This window comes from Rhizopus delemar, genomic scaffold (genome assembly GCF_000149305.1).
Source record: "Rhizopus delemar RA 99-880 supercont3.1 genomic scaffold, whole genome shotgun sequence".
NCBI lineage: Eukaryota > Fungi > Mucoromycota > Mucoromycetes > Mucorales > Rhizopodaceae > Rhizopus > Rhizopus delemar.
The window spans coordinates 3,561,257-3,576,381 of record NW_027137827.1 but is presented as its reverse complement, the minus strand read 5'-3'; the positions used below and the strand labels follow the sequence as shown (position 1 = coordinate 3,576,381).

Here is a 15,125-nt window from a genome sequence, read left to right as displayed (position 1 = left end):
GATTTGTGAATGTACTACCTTTTGTTCTGTATTACCCATTTCAATGTAACAAAACAAACAAAAACCAGGGGTAAGACATGGTCTCTTTTTTTTTTTTGTTATAATTGTTATTTATTGATACAAAAGAAAGTAAAGTTTAAAAGAAAAAGACAGAATGAAAAAGCTTTTAAGCTATTTTATATAAAGAAAGCCAAGTTATTTATACAAAAAAAAAAAATTGATTTCTCCTCGGCTGTCTTGTTCAATTCAGGTACTTTGTACCTTACATAAAAAAGGATCATTTTCGGAGTAAACAATGTATTTATTGTTTTATTTCACATCCTATAACATTTGTTATTTTTAACGTCATACAATGCTGTTATCTTTTGATAACACAAAAAGAAACGAGTAGAAAAAAAAAGGGTAAAACAAGTGTCGTCAAGCCTACGTAAAAAACACGATGTAATGACGCTTGTTTTAATACTCAGACATGAACAAAAAAAAAGAGCGTGTTGTGTTGCGTAGCAAAAAAGAATGATTAAAACAAAAAAAAGTCAAGCTTTTTTTTTATTATTATTTTACACAATGAAGCATGAAGGTGAATTAATAATGAATGAGAAAGGAAGGGTAAAGTATGGGGTTTTCAATAAAATAAGAGAGAAAGAAAAAAAAATTTCCAGAACAAAAAAAAAAAGGGGGGGGGGAGAGAAGGGAAGAGTGCTTGATTGATTGTTGTTAGATGTGTACAAGGGCAGTTGGGGTTGAATTTATACAAAAAAAATTTTTTTTTATCATGAAAATCAGGAACGAACTGGACTAGGTTCAATATAGACCACTTGAGCCAATTCTCGAAAAGAATCAATCAAGATGGGTGTATGTTTAAATCGACCAAATCCTTGAAGTGCTTCAAATTCATCTTGTGTTAAATGAAGTTCTTTTAATAATACAGGTGGTTGTTCTTGTTGGCATAATTCAGCCACAGACATTTTTCGTTTCAAAACCTGCTGTTCTTCATCCATTGATTGATATTCGGTCGATGGTGATTTACCACGATGCGTTTGTGTGTGTTGCATCATGTTATCGAAACGACTGAACCTTCTGTTACAACCAGGAATAACACATTTGAATGGCTTTTCTCCTGTATGTTTACGAGTGTGCCTTGCTAAATGTTCTGAACGAGTAAAGACCATGTTACAGTCACCGTAACCAGTACAGCGAAATAGTTTTGGTTTAGTAGAACGTGTTCTCTTTATCGTTGGAGAAGATGTGATCGTGTTGGAAGTAGAAGGCATGTTTATAGAATAGAAAAAAAAAAGAATTAAAAAAAGAAAGAGAAACAAAAGGGTGGCAAAGTCGTTTTATACTTTTTTTTGGTAGTTGTCAGTAAAGTGGAGTTGTAAAAAAAAAGGAGATTGAACGCGGGAAATTTCAGGCACCAAAAAGAAATCTGGGTTTAATAATAATGACATATTGTTCTCTCTCACCCAAATTATTATATAAATCATCCGTAGCACTTTTTTCCCTTATTGATTCTACAGCAACAATGATGTATAAGATTATGATGACAATGAAATCCAATAAAAAAATATCTTTTTTACTTTAATTCTAATATTTACAAGCTACACTTTACAATTGAACACAATCAACAAAGCATTAAATCACACATACACTTCTCCTTTTTATGTCATCTCGTGATATGGAACCTCCCCCCCCCAACAATTCAACACTAACAAAAAGGTTGTTGTAAATTCAATTGATTGAAACTAAACTAGCCTAAAAGAAAAGGATAAACTATTCAAAAGATGAAATAACGGATGATGATTTCATATGAATTCCATTCTATTTTATTATCAACAAATTTCAATTGATCAACATAGACTTATTGTACTCAATCATCTTGAATCATTCACTTGTATGTACCCTATAGAAGAATAGACTTTGCTTTATTTTTTTATTTTATTTTTTTTCTCTGTGAAAAAAAAAAATAAAAGTCGGAACAAGTAGACCGAGATTTAAACAAAAAAGTAGTTGTGTTACAATCTACAAATGTAGAGTCATTGATTCATTTTAATATGCTTATAAAGAGAATCTTTAAAGAATTCATCAACTCACCTTCACCATGATTTTAAGCTTTTGAATTGGTTTATTCCACTTTTTTTTTTTATAAAAAAAAAAAAAAAAAAAAAAGATTCAATCATGAAGCATTTATTTTATTTATAGGACATGTTTCAATGAAGCACTTTAGTCTTTCTTTCCTTGACTCTAATATCCCCCTTGAATATATAAACATGTGTAATCATTACACTTTAAAAAAAAAAGGAAAGAGTAAAGAAGGTTTTATATTCAAATTTTTATTTTATTTTTATGCGCATAAAAATGGGTTTATGCCGATCGATAAGCGATCACTATCTGATTACGCCTATCTTGTTTAAATAGGACAACAGCTGTTGTTTTGATTTACTTTTTTTCATAGAAAATATGTTTTTAGGCCATCTTCCTTATGAATTGATATTAAAGATCATTTCTCTTCTTGATAATGAAGACATGAATACACTTTTTGAATGTAGTCTAGACATCTATTTGAAATCAAAACAAGATGACTTTTGGAAAGACCTTTGCAAATCGAGAGGTATTGCTTACCGTGATCCTCGTTTTAGTTGGAGGGAACTGTATCAATCTGGAAATATAAATGACATGTGTCCTCATCTTGGTAATTATCTCTTTGACTGTGTTGATGAAAAGAAAAGACAGTTTTGGTCCTTTGCTGATCATCCGAGAACAAATCATTATCCTGCAATCGTACTCTGTCTACATCCTGCCTGTCAATTCTTTGGTGAAAAAGATCTATCTTTGATCAATCACTGTACACAGCAGCAGCATTCAGTCCTGTTGACATTATCTTCATTCAATGGATTAGACTTGTGGTGTCATTCTTGTTCAAAAATAGTAACTAGTTTGGATTCTTTTTGTTCTTTTATATTCATTTTATTATAGATTAACTTGAACCATGTCAATCACATCGGTATACAATCAGAGCAATACATGATACACCATCTATTTCAACGTTTCATGTCACTGTCCAAAGAAACTCATCTGGACAATAATATTATTAAAGGCCGAAGAGAGATTGAATGGAATCTTTATAGAATTCAATCTGGAAATTCACTTGATTATATCGTAGAAAAGGATTGGTACATTCAATGGATAGAATTTATTACAGGAAAATCAGACATGATCCCAGGTCCCTTAGAAAATCAAAAATTACTGCGTTCAGATAATTCACTGAATCCAGAAATATCTTTAAGTCAAAACTTTGAATTAATATCAGATTTAGCTAAAAAATACATTGAAACAGTCTATGGTATTTCGGACTTTATTGTTTCTACAAGTATTACATAAACAAGACATGGTCCTACTTTAATCTAATTAATCTATAAATATTAGATGATTTACAGTTTAATGCAGAATACTGTAAACTGGTTCATTCAATCAAGATAAGGCATCATATGCTTCAAGCCAGATACTCTCAGCTCTTTACACCCACAAGATCCTAACCCTTTAATGAATCTATCCAGTCTTTATCCTGTTTACAAAGAATCATAAAATTTGTTGTTGTAAATGAAATCAGACTACTCTTTATTAAAAACGGCGTCGTTTGATAACAATCATGAATCCTGCTTTATTTTTTTTTGTAACATTCTATTTTGATCCTAATCCGAGGGGTGCAATTGCAACTTTGACTTGAACACTTTATTTTTTTACAGATAGACCGCAGCTACTCTCTTCTTCATGCTGCGGTGTCTGTGGCTTTTATGATATACCGCCCGAGTTTTTTTTTTTTTTTTTTTTTTTTTATTTTTTTTTTTTTTCTTTGAATTATTTCATTTTATGCCAGCCATAACACCAGTACAGCTTGCTACACTTCAGCAAAATACAAAAAATATCAGAAATATTTGTATCCTTGCTCATGTCGATCACGGTAAAACGACATTATCCGATTCACTGCTAGCCACCAATGGCATTATATCTTCAAAGATGGCAGGTAAAGTAAGATATCTCGACTCGAGAGAGGACGAACAAGAGAGAGGGATCACGATGGAATCAAGTGCAATCAGTCTTTACTTTAAACTCGTCAAGTCTGCTGAAGGTAAGACCAGGAAGTGTTTGCATAAAGAGAAGGGCTGACAAGAAAGGGTATGTTAGAGGGAAAGACGATTGAAAGTGAATATTTGATCAACTTGATCGATTCACCTGGTCACGTTGATTTTTCATCCGAAGTGTCCACAGCATCTCGTTTATGTGATGGTGGTTTGGTGCTGATTGACGTCGTCGAAGGTGTCTGTACGCAGGTAAGGTCCTTTGGGAAACAGAGGGAAGAAAGAAGCTGATGGTCTGACTAGACAATATCCGTATTACGTCAAGCATGGATAGATAAAGTACGACCGATACTGGTTTTTAACAAGATGGATCGACTGATTGTAGAATTGAAAATGACACCTCATGAAGCCTATCTTCACATCAACAAAATTCTTGAACAAGCCAATGCCATCATGGCCACATTCTTCACAGGTGATTTGATGGAAGAAGAAGCTACCAAATTGGCTGCAGAAAAGAAGCAGAAAAGTCAGGAAGAAGAAGAATTTGATGAGAACAAGATCTATGATTGGAGTATGGAAGAACGCGATGATTCAGACATTTATTTTGATCCTGCAAAGGGAAATGTTATTTTTGCAAGTGCTGTGGACGGTTGGGCATTTAGGTATATAAAAAAAAAGAGGAGGATAAAGAACGTGGGGGAACTGAAAAGATCCATGTGCATAGAATTCAACAATTTGCTGCGTTTTATACAAAAAAGCTTGGATTCAAGGAACAAGTGCTACAAAAGTGTCTGTGGGGAGAATATTACTTTGATCCAAAGGCTAAACGCGTCTTGTTACCAAAGCACCTGAAAGGTAGAAATATGAAGCCCATGTTTGTTCAGTTTGTGTTGGAAAACATCTGGGCTGTTTATGGCAGTGTGATTGTTGAACCGTAAGTGCCTTATGAAACCAGCTGTGGAGATCACTCTGATTCACATTGAAATTAGTGATAGAGAACGCGTTGAAAAAATCGTCAATGCATTAAAGATCAAAGTCTTGCCAAGGGACATGCGTTCGCGTGATCCTCAGATTCTATTAACCGCCATCTTTGCCCAGTGGCTTCCTCTCTCGACCTGTGTCTTGTTGGCCATCATCGGACAACTTCCACCTCCAAAGGATGCACAACGTATTCGTATACCAAGAATGATATATCCAAATCTTCACTTCAAACGCAATGAAGCCATCGAACCTACCAATGAGACTGAAAGGGCATTGTATGATTGTGATCTATCCGATCAAGCCCCTGCCGTTGCCTACGTAAGTAAAATGTTTGCAGTACCCATCGACCTCTTGCCAGAGAACCGTCGTAAACAGATGACGGCAGAAGAGATGCGTGAACGCGGAAGACGGCAGCGTGACTTGCGAGCTGCCCATGCCCTCTTGGATCAAACCGGTGAAGGCATTCCGCTGGATGCCGAACAGATCTCTGCCTTGACAGAGGAAGCAGAAGCCTTGGAGATTCAAGACATGAAAGAACTCAAGGGTGAGAGAATCATCGGATTCGCTCGTCTGTATAGCGGAAAGATTCGCGTTGGGCAGAAACTGTACGTGTTGGGACCCAAGTATGATCCAAAGTACCCAAGCAAGCATGTCTCTGAGATCACTGTCGACAGTCTTTACCTCATCATGGGACGTGACCTGGAGTCGCTGGATGAAGTGTGCGCTGGTAATGTGTTTGGTATTGGTGGATTAGAGGGCCATATTCTCAAGAATGGTATGTTGGCCAGCTCGTTAAACGACGTGAAGAATATGGCTGGTGTAAAGATGGAGAGTTCGCCGATTGTACGTGTTGCGCTGGAACCTGAAGATCCGACTGAAATGGATAAACTCGTCGAGGGCCTTCGTCTTTTGAACCAAGCCGATCCCTGTGTGGAAGTCATGTTACAAGAAACCGGTGAGCATGTCATCCTGACGGCGGGTGAACTTCATTTAGAAAGATGTTTGCGTGATTTGAAGGAACGATTTGCAAAGATTGAAATCCATGTGTCTGATCCAATCGTGCCTTTCCGAGAGAGTATCGTTCGTGGTGAATTACCTGTGAATAAAGAAAAGGAGGGCCTGGTGACTCCAAGAGGCAAGGTAGAGATCAAGATTAGCTCCAAGCACCTTACTTTACAAGTCCAAACGGTTCCTTTACCCTCTCGAATCACCGAGTTCTTATTGGAACATACAGCTTCCATCAAGGCCATCGTTGAAGAAAAACTGGTCAAGAAAAATATGGAAAATGAGGATAATGAAGTGCAAGATGCTTTGCAAGATACAGGTGATGGAAGCACGGTTGTTACCAATAAATTCCTTTCCGCAAAAGAACTTCGAGAAGCACTCGAAAAAGAATTTGCCCTGGCCAAAAAGGAAGGTGGCCCCTTTGCCCAATACTGGGATGGTATAGTAGATCAAATCTGGGCGTTTGGTCCTCGTCGTGTGGGATCAAACCTGCTTGTGAATCGTATCCCTGGATACGTACGAAAGTCATTTTTTGAAGTCGACTCGACAAAGAGTACAGAAGTATCAGGCGATCATGCGGATGAAGTCATCAAGGTCGAAGAAAATGAAAAGGCACTTTCTATCTTGGATGTCGACTTCCACATTCATACAGGTTTTCAACTGAGTACCCTTACTGGTCCTCTCTGTGCTGAGCCTGTTACCGGTGTTTGTTATATTGTTCAAGCTGTGGATATTCATCCGGATGATTCTGCCAATGGAGATGGTGAACCAGTAGATGGTAATTTCATTGATGAAATCGATAAAAAAAAAGAATAGAAACTAAAAAGCATATAGTCCGTTCCAGATTACATACCATTCAAGGACAAGTCATTGCTGCTACAAAGGAAGCCTGTAAGCAAGGTTTCCTTGATTGGTCACCTCGTTTGTTGTTGGCCATGTATACGTGTGACATTCAAGCTACGGCAGAAGTCCTTGGTCGAGTTTATGCTGTTATCTCAAGACGTAAAGGAAGAATTGTATCAGAGGACTTGAAGGATGGTACACACTTTTGGCAAATTCATGCATTGTTGCCTGTGGTTGAAAGTTTTGGTTTCCCTGATGGTAACAAGTAAAAACAATGATATCTTTACAGACACTCAATTGCTTGTGTATTTTAGAAATCCGTAAAAGAACCTCTGGTGCGGCCAGTCCTCAACTTGTCTTTAGTGGATTTGAAATGTTGGATGAGGACCCTTTCTGGGTTCCTACCACAGAGGAAGAACTTGAAGATTTGGGTGAAAAAGCAGACAAGGAAAATTTGGCAAGAAAATACATGGATATGGTTAGGAAGAGAAAGGTAAGTTTATACAGTTTTTAATGTAAAAAAAAACTTGACATTACTGTTTATAGGGTATGTTTGTTGAAAAGAAGCTGGTTGAGCATGCTGAAAAGCAGCGAACTTTAAAGAAAAATTAGACATTTTATAAAATATATATCCGCATATATATTCATATTGTACATTTGCATAATAAAAACTGTTCTATAATACAAAAATCATTGGTAAGAGGTCTTTAGTCCAATTTGCTATTTCGTTTTACATTCGAAAGCGTTCATCATCTTGAATTCCATGTGTAAGGCATAATAGCATCAGGCATGAATACAAAACAATGCTCCGTATGAGCATCAATTCGGGCATCCATATTTTCTGTCCTAGTGCCAGCTTCCGTTTCTTCTCAGCAAAGGCAAGTTAGATTTATTAAACGAGATACCGATTATGCTTGCATCAAAGATATTGATTTTGACTTCTTTTCCATTAAACGATGGCTTATGCTGTGTTTCCCTAGAAACAATTACAAGTTTAACGTTACAAAATTATTTGAAATCCAATCAAAATTCATAAACAGGCCTCTTTTTGATGGAATTGTTTTTGATGATGGTTTATTAGAACTAATGGCAAAGTTTGGAGGGAATTATGCAAGTATGAAAAGATAATACGAGATACTATGAAGGTCGACAAGAATAACCAAAGAGCACTCAATGAACTTGCTTCAAAGACGAAATGCGAAGAGGCGCTTGTCGTATTTGTTATTCTTTTTCACAATGGCAAAATTGCGATTCGAAACTTTAAAGTTGGTACACAACAAAACACATGTACGTACTAACCATGACCCAACTACTCCTGAAGAATTGAAGGTTGTTTTTAAAGAAATAAAAAAAAAAGATTGCTTGCGTGATGATATGATTGAGAATATTTCGTACTTGTATCATGATACAGTCAGGCTTATGGAAATTGGCATTTTCTAAAAAATAATTGGCCGAAAGTCAAAAAAAATTGAATACGTTACACACACTACGAACAACAATAAAACATTAAAAGAACATTAACTATGCCTCCAGGCTCTACTAAACCTGATAATAATAACGACAATAACATGCAAAATCTTAATAACATCCTAACACAGGATGAAATTGAGTACTTACTTTCTCATTTCGAGACCCATCGCAAATCTCTAAGATGTCCTAATTGCGAAAAAAAGGGTATTTTCCGCCGAAACGGCTCTAATAAATCTGAGCCTCCACAACCTATTTTCCGTTGTAATGGTCGCGGCAGCAGCTTCCGAGCCAAAACTATGTTGAACATTGTTAATTCCATACAGCTTACTCCTGCAAACACACAAACATCGATGAATCCTGAGTTTTCTGGATTCTTCCAAGGCGCTACGTCATCCCAAGTGACACAAATCGACAACAGCCAAGCCGATCCCCAGTCTCTCCTTAACATGATCCAACTACTAACAAAAGAATTAGCTTCCGCAAGAACTGAAATTGAACGACTTCGAGTCCAGACAGCACATCTCCAGGAACAACTAAATCAACAGAGCAACGTCTCGAATCCCACAAACCACTGAACCCTTCCGAGTTTCCTCCTCTTCAGAACGCTGCAACAGCACTTTTGCAATCAACTCCATGGCACCAACCTGAAAAGCTTCAGCAAATTAAAGATCAATTGACCGCTCAACGACAACAACGACGACTACAACGACGACTACAACGACAAGAAGCGGCTGCGCGTCTGTTACAGCCACCCTCTACCAATCAAGAATTTAAATATATCCACTTGCCTACAAAGACTAGAGTATCCATTGGACAGATTCGCTCTCGCTTGCGCAAATTGGATATTAATAATAACCGTATCATTGGCATACACTACCCTGATCGTAACATTGTCGCCCTTTTGATCCACAATGATTACAAAGACGAGCTCCGACAACAACTACAACGCTTCAAAGTAACCATCAAAGAAGACTTTAATCCTTGCGATCCTCAAGTGCTTCGTGATCCAAAATATGCTGACCGCACCCCTGCAGAGCGAGAAGATCTTGCTTTTATGCACCACTGTAACCGCATTGAAAGAGCTCTACAATACATTCGAACCCCAGTCAAATTTGCCGTTGCCCGATACTTTTATTCAAAAGGCTGGATCAGCAAACAACTTTTACAAGAAACTTTACCGACACGAACAATAAACAGACAGCAAGATATTGACATATTTTTTTCCGATGATGATCATATGAGCACCTTCGAAGAAACTAAGGACATAAACCAAGCCACGGCTCCTATGGATGATACAACCTCCATATGAGTCCAATCACAATTACTCTTTTCAATGCCACAGGCCTAGCAAAACAGGCCATATCGCCAATACTCCATCTTGCCCAATCTTCCTCGGTTCTTCTTATTACTGAAACTTGGCTTTTGCCACCTAACAAATACCCCACAAACTGGAAACAATTTCACACATATGGTATCAAACTACAACCCCTAGCTACTAAGGGTCATCAAGGTATTAGTCTTCTTATCAACCCAACCTGCCCATATCATGTTCATCACCTACCGAACGACGACGACATGTCGATTTCCCAATACAAACTCTCCTTCATTATTGCAGACACTCTTGTACATTGTGTTTATCTTCCTCCCTCGCTCGACAATCAAGTCGTCAGTCAGGTTCTGGATTCCTTACCACATACAGCGCCCGATGTCAAGCATACCATCCTATGTGGCGACTTTAATGCAAGAATGGGATCTTATACTGGAGATAACTCTACAAACCCCAGAGGAAATACGATATATAGATGGTTACAAGAACACAATTTCATCTTATGGAACCAACGCCTTGCATATGGAAAACCCACTTTTATAGCACACCAAGGTAGCAGCATTATAGATTTCTTCATGAGCGATACTGAACTATGTAAACCTTCTCTAACAATACGGGAAGATCTTTCTTTGGATTCTGCACACAAGATGATGTCTTTCTCATATCATCCCAACATATTACCAGAAACCCACAGTCAACAACCACGTACCACTTGGAAACTCACAAAGTTACAGGATGCTAAAACAAAGAATCAATATATTTAAAGTTTTAAAAATGCAGCCAACAACATATCAATGTCGATCGAAAACAATAAACAACAGCCTCATGATCAACAGTCAGCAAGAGATTTTATTGAAAAACTAAATGATGACATTTGCCAAGCAGTATATATATCACTGGATAACATCTGTGGACGCATAGGCCAACAAACTGACCCATTAAAGGACTTTTGGACAGCGGAAATGAGACAAGCATACGAGACTAAAGAATACTACTATAGGAAATGGCGTAAAGCATATGGTCTGAATAAACTCCATTTCTGGTTACAACACCAACAAGCACGTGCAACACTGAGGCATCTTATTCACCAACGACGTCGAGAAAATTGGTGTAGGTTCTGTCATCAGATGGCAATTGGAGAGTACACAAAAGCTATTTCTAAACTCAGTCGTATCCGCAAACATCGCACCCTACGACCAACATTTTCTACACCTCAAGGTCCTCAGCATGCTGCAGACATAATGGCTTCACACCTAGAGAGTATCTTTTCGGGACAACTACTAAGGGAAGTACAAAGAAATAATATTCATAATCCAATTCTACCCTTTGAGATAGAGTGCCCAATTACTGCAGAGGATATACAAGAAACCATTAGAAACTTACCAACAAAGAAAGCACCCGGCGTAGATCACCTCAGGAATGAAATGTTACAACCTATACAACATCTGCTGGCACCGCTCCTTCTTTCGCTCTTCCGTTTATGCTGGATGTGGTCTTACACTCCACAATCTTGGCGTGTTGCTCAAGTTGTCCCGATATATAAAAAAGGCTCCACTAACGAACCGAGTAACTACCGACCTATCAGTCTAACTTCTATCTTTAGAAAGATCTTGGAACGTTGCATACAATATAGCTTGCAAACTAACGGATACCCACTTGACATTGCACAAGGCGGCTTCAGAGAATCCCGTGGTGCGATAGATCAAGCTCTTTGTCTTGCAGAAATCAGCCATATACTGCGTTCACATTATCAGACCCAGCCCGTACTAGCCTTTCTGGATATAAAATCCGCCTATGATACTGTCGACAGGAACTATATATGGGATGTCTTGCAGCCTTATATATCCTCTCCACTCCTAGGTCTTCTACGCAACTTGTTTGATGAAGTCCAGATAGAAGTACTCCTCTCAAATGCAACTTCTAGGGGTTTCCATCCAAAGACTGGAGTACTCCAAGGATCTATCCTCTCGCCCCACCTTTACTCGGTATATATAAATCAACTTCCGGTATACCTACGCCATCAAGCTATAGAGGATGATACACCCCCATTATATTTAGCACCACTCTTGAATTGCTTACTCTATGCGGATGACGTGGTCCTAATAGCCAACAGCTCAACTATGGTTGACCTACTACGAAAATGCGAAGAACATAGTATACAAATGGGATACCGGTGGAATCCTTCAAAATGTGTCATTTGGATAACCAACCACAGACAGTAGAATATGCTATCTATGACCAAGTTCTACCGCAAGCGACAACTTTTACTTACCTAGGAATACCCTTCAAATCAGGCGGCCACCTTGATCCGGAGAAGCTTGTTCAAAGCAATATTTTCAAAGCCATGTCTACGATGAATGTCTTATCTTCTATTGGGGTAAACCCATCTGAGTTCTCCAAGCTCCTATGCTCCCGATTTTATGCTCAAATAGTTCGGCCACAAATGGAATATGGCATAGCTATCAACTGCTTCAATCACACTTAGCTGAAATCTTTAGAAGAGGCACAAGACAAATGCATATGTAAGATCTACGGTGCATCTAGAAAAACATCCACCAAGGTGATGCTCCATTTGGCTAAGTTACCCACAATGAGAGAAAGAGTAGCTATCCTGCAAGCCCAATTCCTCTTTCGTTCATTATCTTTACCTGAGGACACACTGCTGTATCGCTTAATGCCACATATACAGTACACCAGAGGACATCAATGGTACAAACTATCAAAAACTGCTCTGTGGAAATTGATGCCGCCGACAATAGCCGAATTAGATACCCGAGGCTTTAGAGCAATAAAAAAGAAATTCCTCCACTCTAATCTTGAAAAACAGATCCAAGGTAAGAACTCCAGACTACTATCCAGCCGTCGACCCTATCTTGTGGCTACCAATGACTCATGAAGAAAGAAGTCGATGTATACGATGGCGCCTTGGTTGGTTGCCAGGTGGTGCACCCAAACCCTGCCCTTACCATCCCAACAATAATCTATCAAGACGTCACGCCATCAGCTGCCTCAATATGCATCGCCGTCTCTGTATGCCTGAAACAATAGCTGACCCTATATCTTTCCTTTTGAATATGCTTCCGATACGCACATTTGTTCCCTCTAGTATTGCTCTGTCCTGGACCTGTCGATGGCCCGTTATATGTTCTATCCTCCATGAATTAGATCAACTACAACACTATACAATCATCCCATGCAAGACACCTCATGGCCAAAAACTAATTGAATGGCTGAGACAATTTAACTAACTTCGTATGTCTCTCTATGCACCCTACTTTCCTTTCTCATTTTTTACCCTTGAACCCGAAGGGGTTTTTTCTAAACATCAAACCTCCAAACGGATTGATCTGGTCCGGGCGGACACTTATTTCTTTTATTTTTTTTTTAGCGCTCAATTGGACCTTTAATAAAATATAACATTTAAACAAATTATTTTTGGCACAAGTTGGTAACTAAAATTAGCCGAAGAATTGCATTTAATTGGCAGATGTTTTTGACGGTTTTTTTTTTGTCCTTTTTGCTTCTTTATAAAAATATAACATAACAATGACTACATTCTTTTATGAAGATGGACAAGAAAACCTTTTCAATGAACATGGAGAAAAAGTTTACGATCCAATGGAAGATGTTTTAACACAAATTGACGATCCCAATATAGTTCTTGAAACAATAACCAATCGAGAAACTTACTTGAGTGCCAAACGCCCCGAAAAAGCTACTGGTGAACCATCAGTTACGAAGCCGTTGAAATCTAGTAATTTGACTAAATCAACCAAGTCATACAGTATCTATAGTGATACGACCAGAGAATCGTTTATCGACCGTATGCTTGAGCAACCGCAAGAGCGTGGCTTAGTGGCTAAAGTTGCAAGAGAACTCAACGTGAAGTACCGTACTGCACTGAATTGGTGGCACATTTATGAAGAAACGGAAGGGGTGCCGTATAAAAATAGTGAAAAAAACAGTGGTCCAAAAAGCTCATTTACAACTGAGCATAACGAGTACATTACCAAGCTACTTGACAACGACCCTCAGATATTTGCGGACGATATAATAAATAGCTTGACTGAACAATTCGAAGGCTTCACCATTTCAAAATCGCAAATGAACAACCATTTACGTAATACTATGCTTATCACTGTAAAAAAGCCATATTTCGAACCTGAAGTTAGAACTCAGTAGAGAATCTCCAGACACGATTCGAATGGTTTATGAAATGGAAAGATTCTGATCTGGATTTTACAAAAAATTGTATTTTTATAGATGAAGCCGGTTTCCACATCAACATGAGACTCAATTGGGCCAGATCGAAAAGTGGAAAAAAGCCATCGTAAAGCAACCACAAACCAGAGCACCAACACATACAATCATTGGTGCCATTCACTCTTCTAGCATTATTCACGTTGCTATCAGAAAACCACCACCAAAAAAAGAAATTGAGGCTGCTAAAAAAAAAAAAGAAAGGCTAATAATGGGAAAAAAAGAGCAGTAACTGAGATTAGTGGAGAGAATACAGAGGTTAACGACGATTCTGCTGATAATAATTCAGTAAAAAAAGGTACAACAACTGCTCACTTCGTTAAGTTCATGAACGAAGTTCTTGCTGTACTGGATGCCGAAGAAGCTTTTAAAGGAAGTTATATAGTTCTAGATAATGCTTCTATTCATAAGTCTAAGCCGATGATAAGAAAGATTGAAAGTAAGGGTTACAGAGTAATGTATCTGCCTCCCTACTCGCCTGAATTGAACCCTATTGAACAGTTTTGGGCAATAGTTAAAGGGAAGATGAAGCGTGACAGACTAATGAATGAAGAAAATCTGTCCAGTAGAATTACTGATGCTTGTAATGATATACTCATCAGTGACCTTAATGGTTTCTGTAATCATTCTAAGCGCCAAATTGTTAATTGTTATAATAAGACACCTTTCTAATATACAGTCGTTCCAACGCCAAAGGGCGGTTTTCTAAAAAAAAGTGCGGCTAATAAAGCTTCCCAAAGGACGCTTTTAATTTTTCCAAAAGGCGGTTTTGATTCATCCAATGGGCGGTTTAATTTTCCCAAAGAGCGGTTTTTATTTTTTCAAAAGGGTGGTTTTTTTTTTTATTCCAAAGATCAATATTTTTTAAAGCTCAGGCCATCGTGTCCTCTATCTTGTCCATTTTTTTTTAAAGCTCAGGCCATCGTGTCCTCTATCTTGTCCATTTTTTTTTAAATCTCAGGCCATCGTATCCATTTTTTTTTAAAGCTCAGGCCATCGTGTCCTCTATCTTGTCCATTTTTTTTTAAATCTCAGGCCATCGTGTCCTCTATCGTGTCCATTTTTTTTTAAATCTCAGGCCATCGTGTCCTCTATCTTGTCCATTTTTTTTTAAAGCTCAGGCCATCGTGTCCTCTATCTTGTCCATTTTTTTTTAAATCTCA

At 38.0% G+C, this 15,125-nt stretch overlaps 7 protein-coding genes across 7 annotated transcripts; 5 read left to right on the top strand and 2 right to left on the bottom strand.

Annotated features, from left to right (window-relative positions):
* Window positions 1-779: 779 nt before the first annotated feature.
* On the bottom strand, window positions 780-1,271 carry RO3G_01370 (uncharacterized protein; the record flags this gene model as incomplete). The annotated part of the gene is made up of 1 exon (XM_067655961.1): window positions 780-1,271. One exon carries the CDS (start codon window positions 1,269-1,271, stop codon window positions 780-782), a length of 492 nt encoding a protein of 163 aa, XP_067512062.1.
* Window positions 1,272-2,523: 1,252 nt separating this feature from the next.
* On the top strand, window positions 2,524-3,533 carry RO3G_01369 (uncharacterized protein; the record flags this gene model as incomplete). The annotated part of the gene is made up of 3 exons (XM_067655960.1): window positions 2,524-2,925; window positions 2,974-3,367; window positions 3,424-3,533. 3 exons carry the CDS (start codon window positions 2,524-2,526, stop codon window positions 3,531-3,533), a joined length of 906 nt encoding a protein of 301 aa, XP_067512061.1.
* A 334-nt stretch (window positions 3,534-3,867) lies between these two features.
* RO3G_01368 (uncharacterized protein) lies at window positions 3,868-7,517 on the top strand (the record flags this gene model as incomplete). The annotated part of the gene is made up of 8 exons (XM_067655959.1): window positions 3,868-4,126; window positions 4,183-4,328; window positions 4,380-4,738; window positions 4,801-5,010; window positions 5,066-6,840; window positions 6,897-7,163; window positions 7,220-7,398; window positions 7,452-7,517. The coding sequence occupies 8 exons, from the start codon at window positions 3,868-3,870 to the stop codon at window positions 7,515-7,517; spliced, it is 3,261 nt and encodes a 1,086-aa protein (XP_067512060.1).
* Window positions 7,518-8,671: 1,154 nt separating this feature from the next.
* Window positions 8,672-9,684, top strand: RO3G_01367 (uncharacterized protein; the record flags this gene model as incomplete). Its single annotated transcript, XM_067655958.1, has 2 exons — window positions 8,672-8,881; window positions 8,923-9,684. 2 exons carry the CDS (start codon window positions 8,672-8,674, stop codon window positions 9,682-9,684), a joined length of 972 nt encoding a protein of 323 aa, XP_067512059.1.
* A 1,604-nt stretch (window positions 9,685-11,288) lies between these two features.
* Window positions 11,289-11,435, bottom strand: RO3G_01366 (uncharacterized protein; the record flags this gene model as incomplete). The annotated part of the gene is made up of 1 exon (XM_067655957.1): window positions 11,289-11,435. The coding sequence occupies one exon, from the start codon at window positions 11,433-11,435 to the stop codon at window positions 11,289-11,291; it is 147 nt and encodes a 48-aa protein (XP_067512058.1).
* A 455-nt stretch (window positions 11,436-11,890) lies between these two features.
* RO3G_01365 (uncharacterized protein) lies at window positions 11,891-12,598 on the top strand (the record flags this gene model as incomplete). The annotated part of the gene is made up of 2 exons (XM_067655956.1): window positions 11,891-12,079; window positions 12,188-12,598. 2 exons carry the CDS (start codon window positions 11,891-11,893, stop codon window positions 12,596-12,598), a joined length of 600 nt encoding a protein of 199 aa, XP_067512057.1.
* A 650-nt stretch (window positions 12,599-13,248) lies between these two features.
* Window positions 13,249-14,634, top strand: RO3G_01364 (uncharacterized protein; the record flags this gene model as incomplete). Its single annotated transcript, XM_067655955.1, has 3 exons — window positions 13,249-13,822; window positions 13,966-14,032; window positions 14,187-14,634. 3 exons carry the CDS (start codon window positions 13,249-13,251, stop codon window positions 14,632-14,634), a joined length of 1,089 nt encoding a protein of 362 aa, XP_067512056.1.
* Window positions 14,635-15,125: the final 491 nt, after the last annotated feature.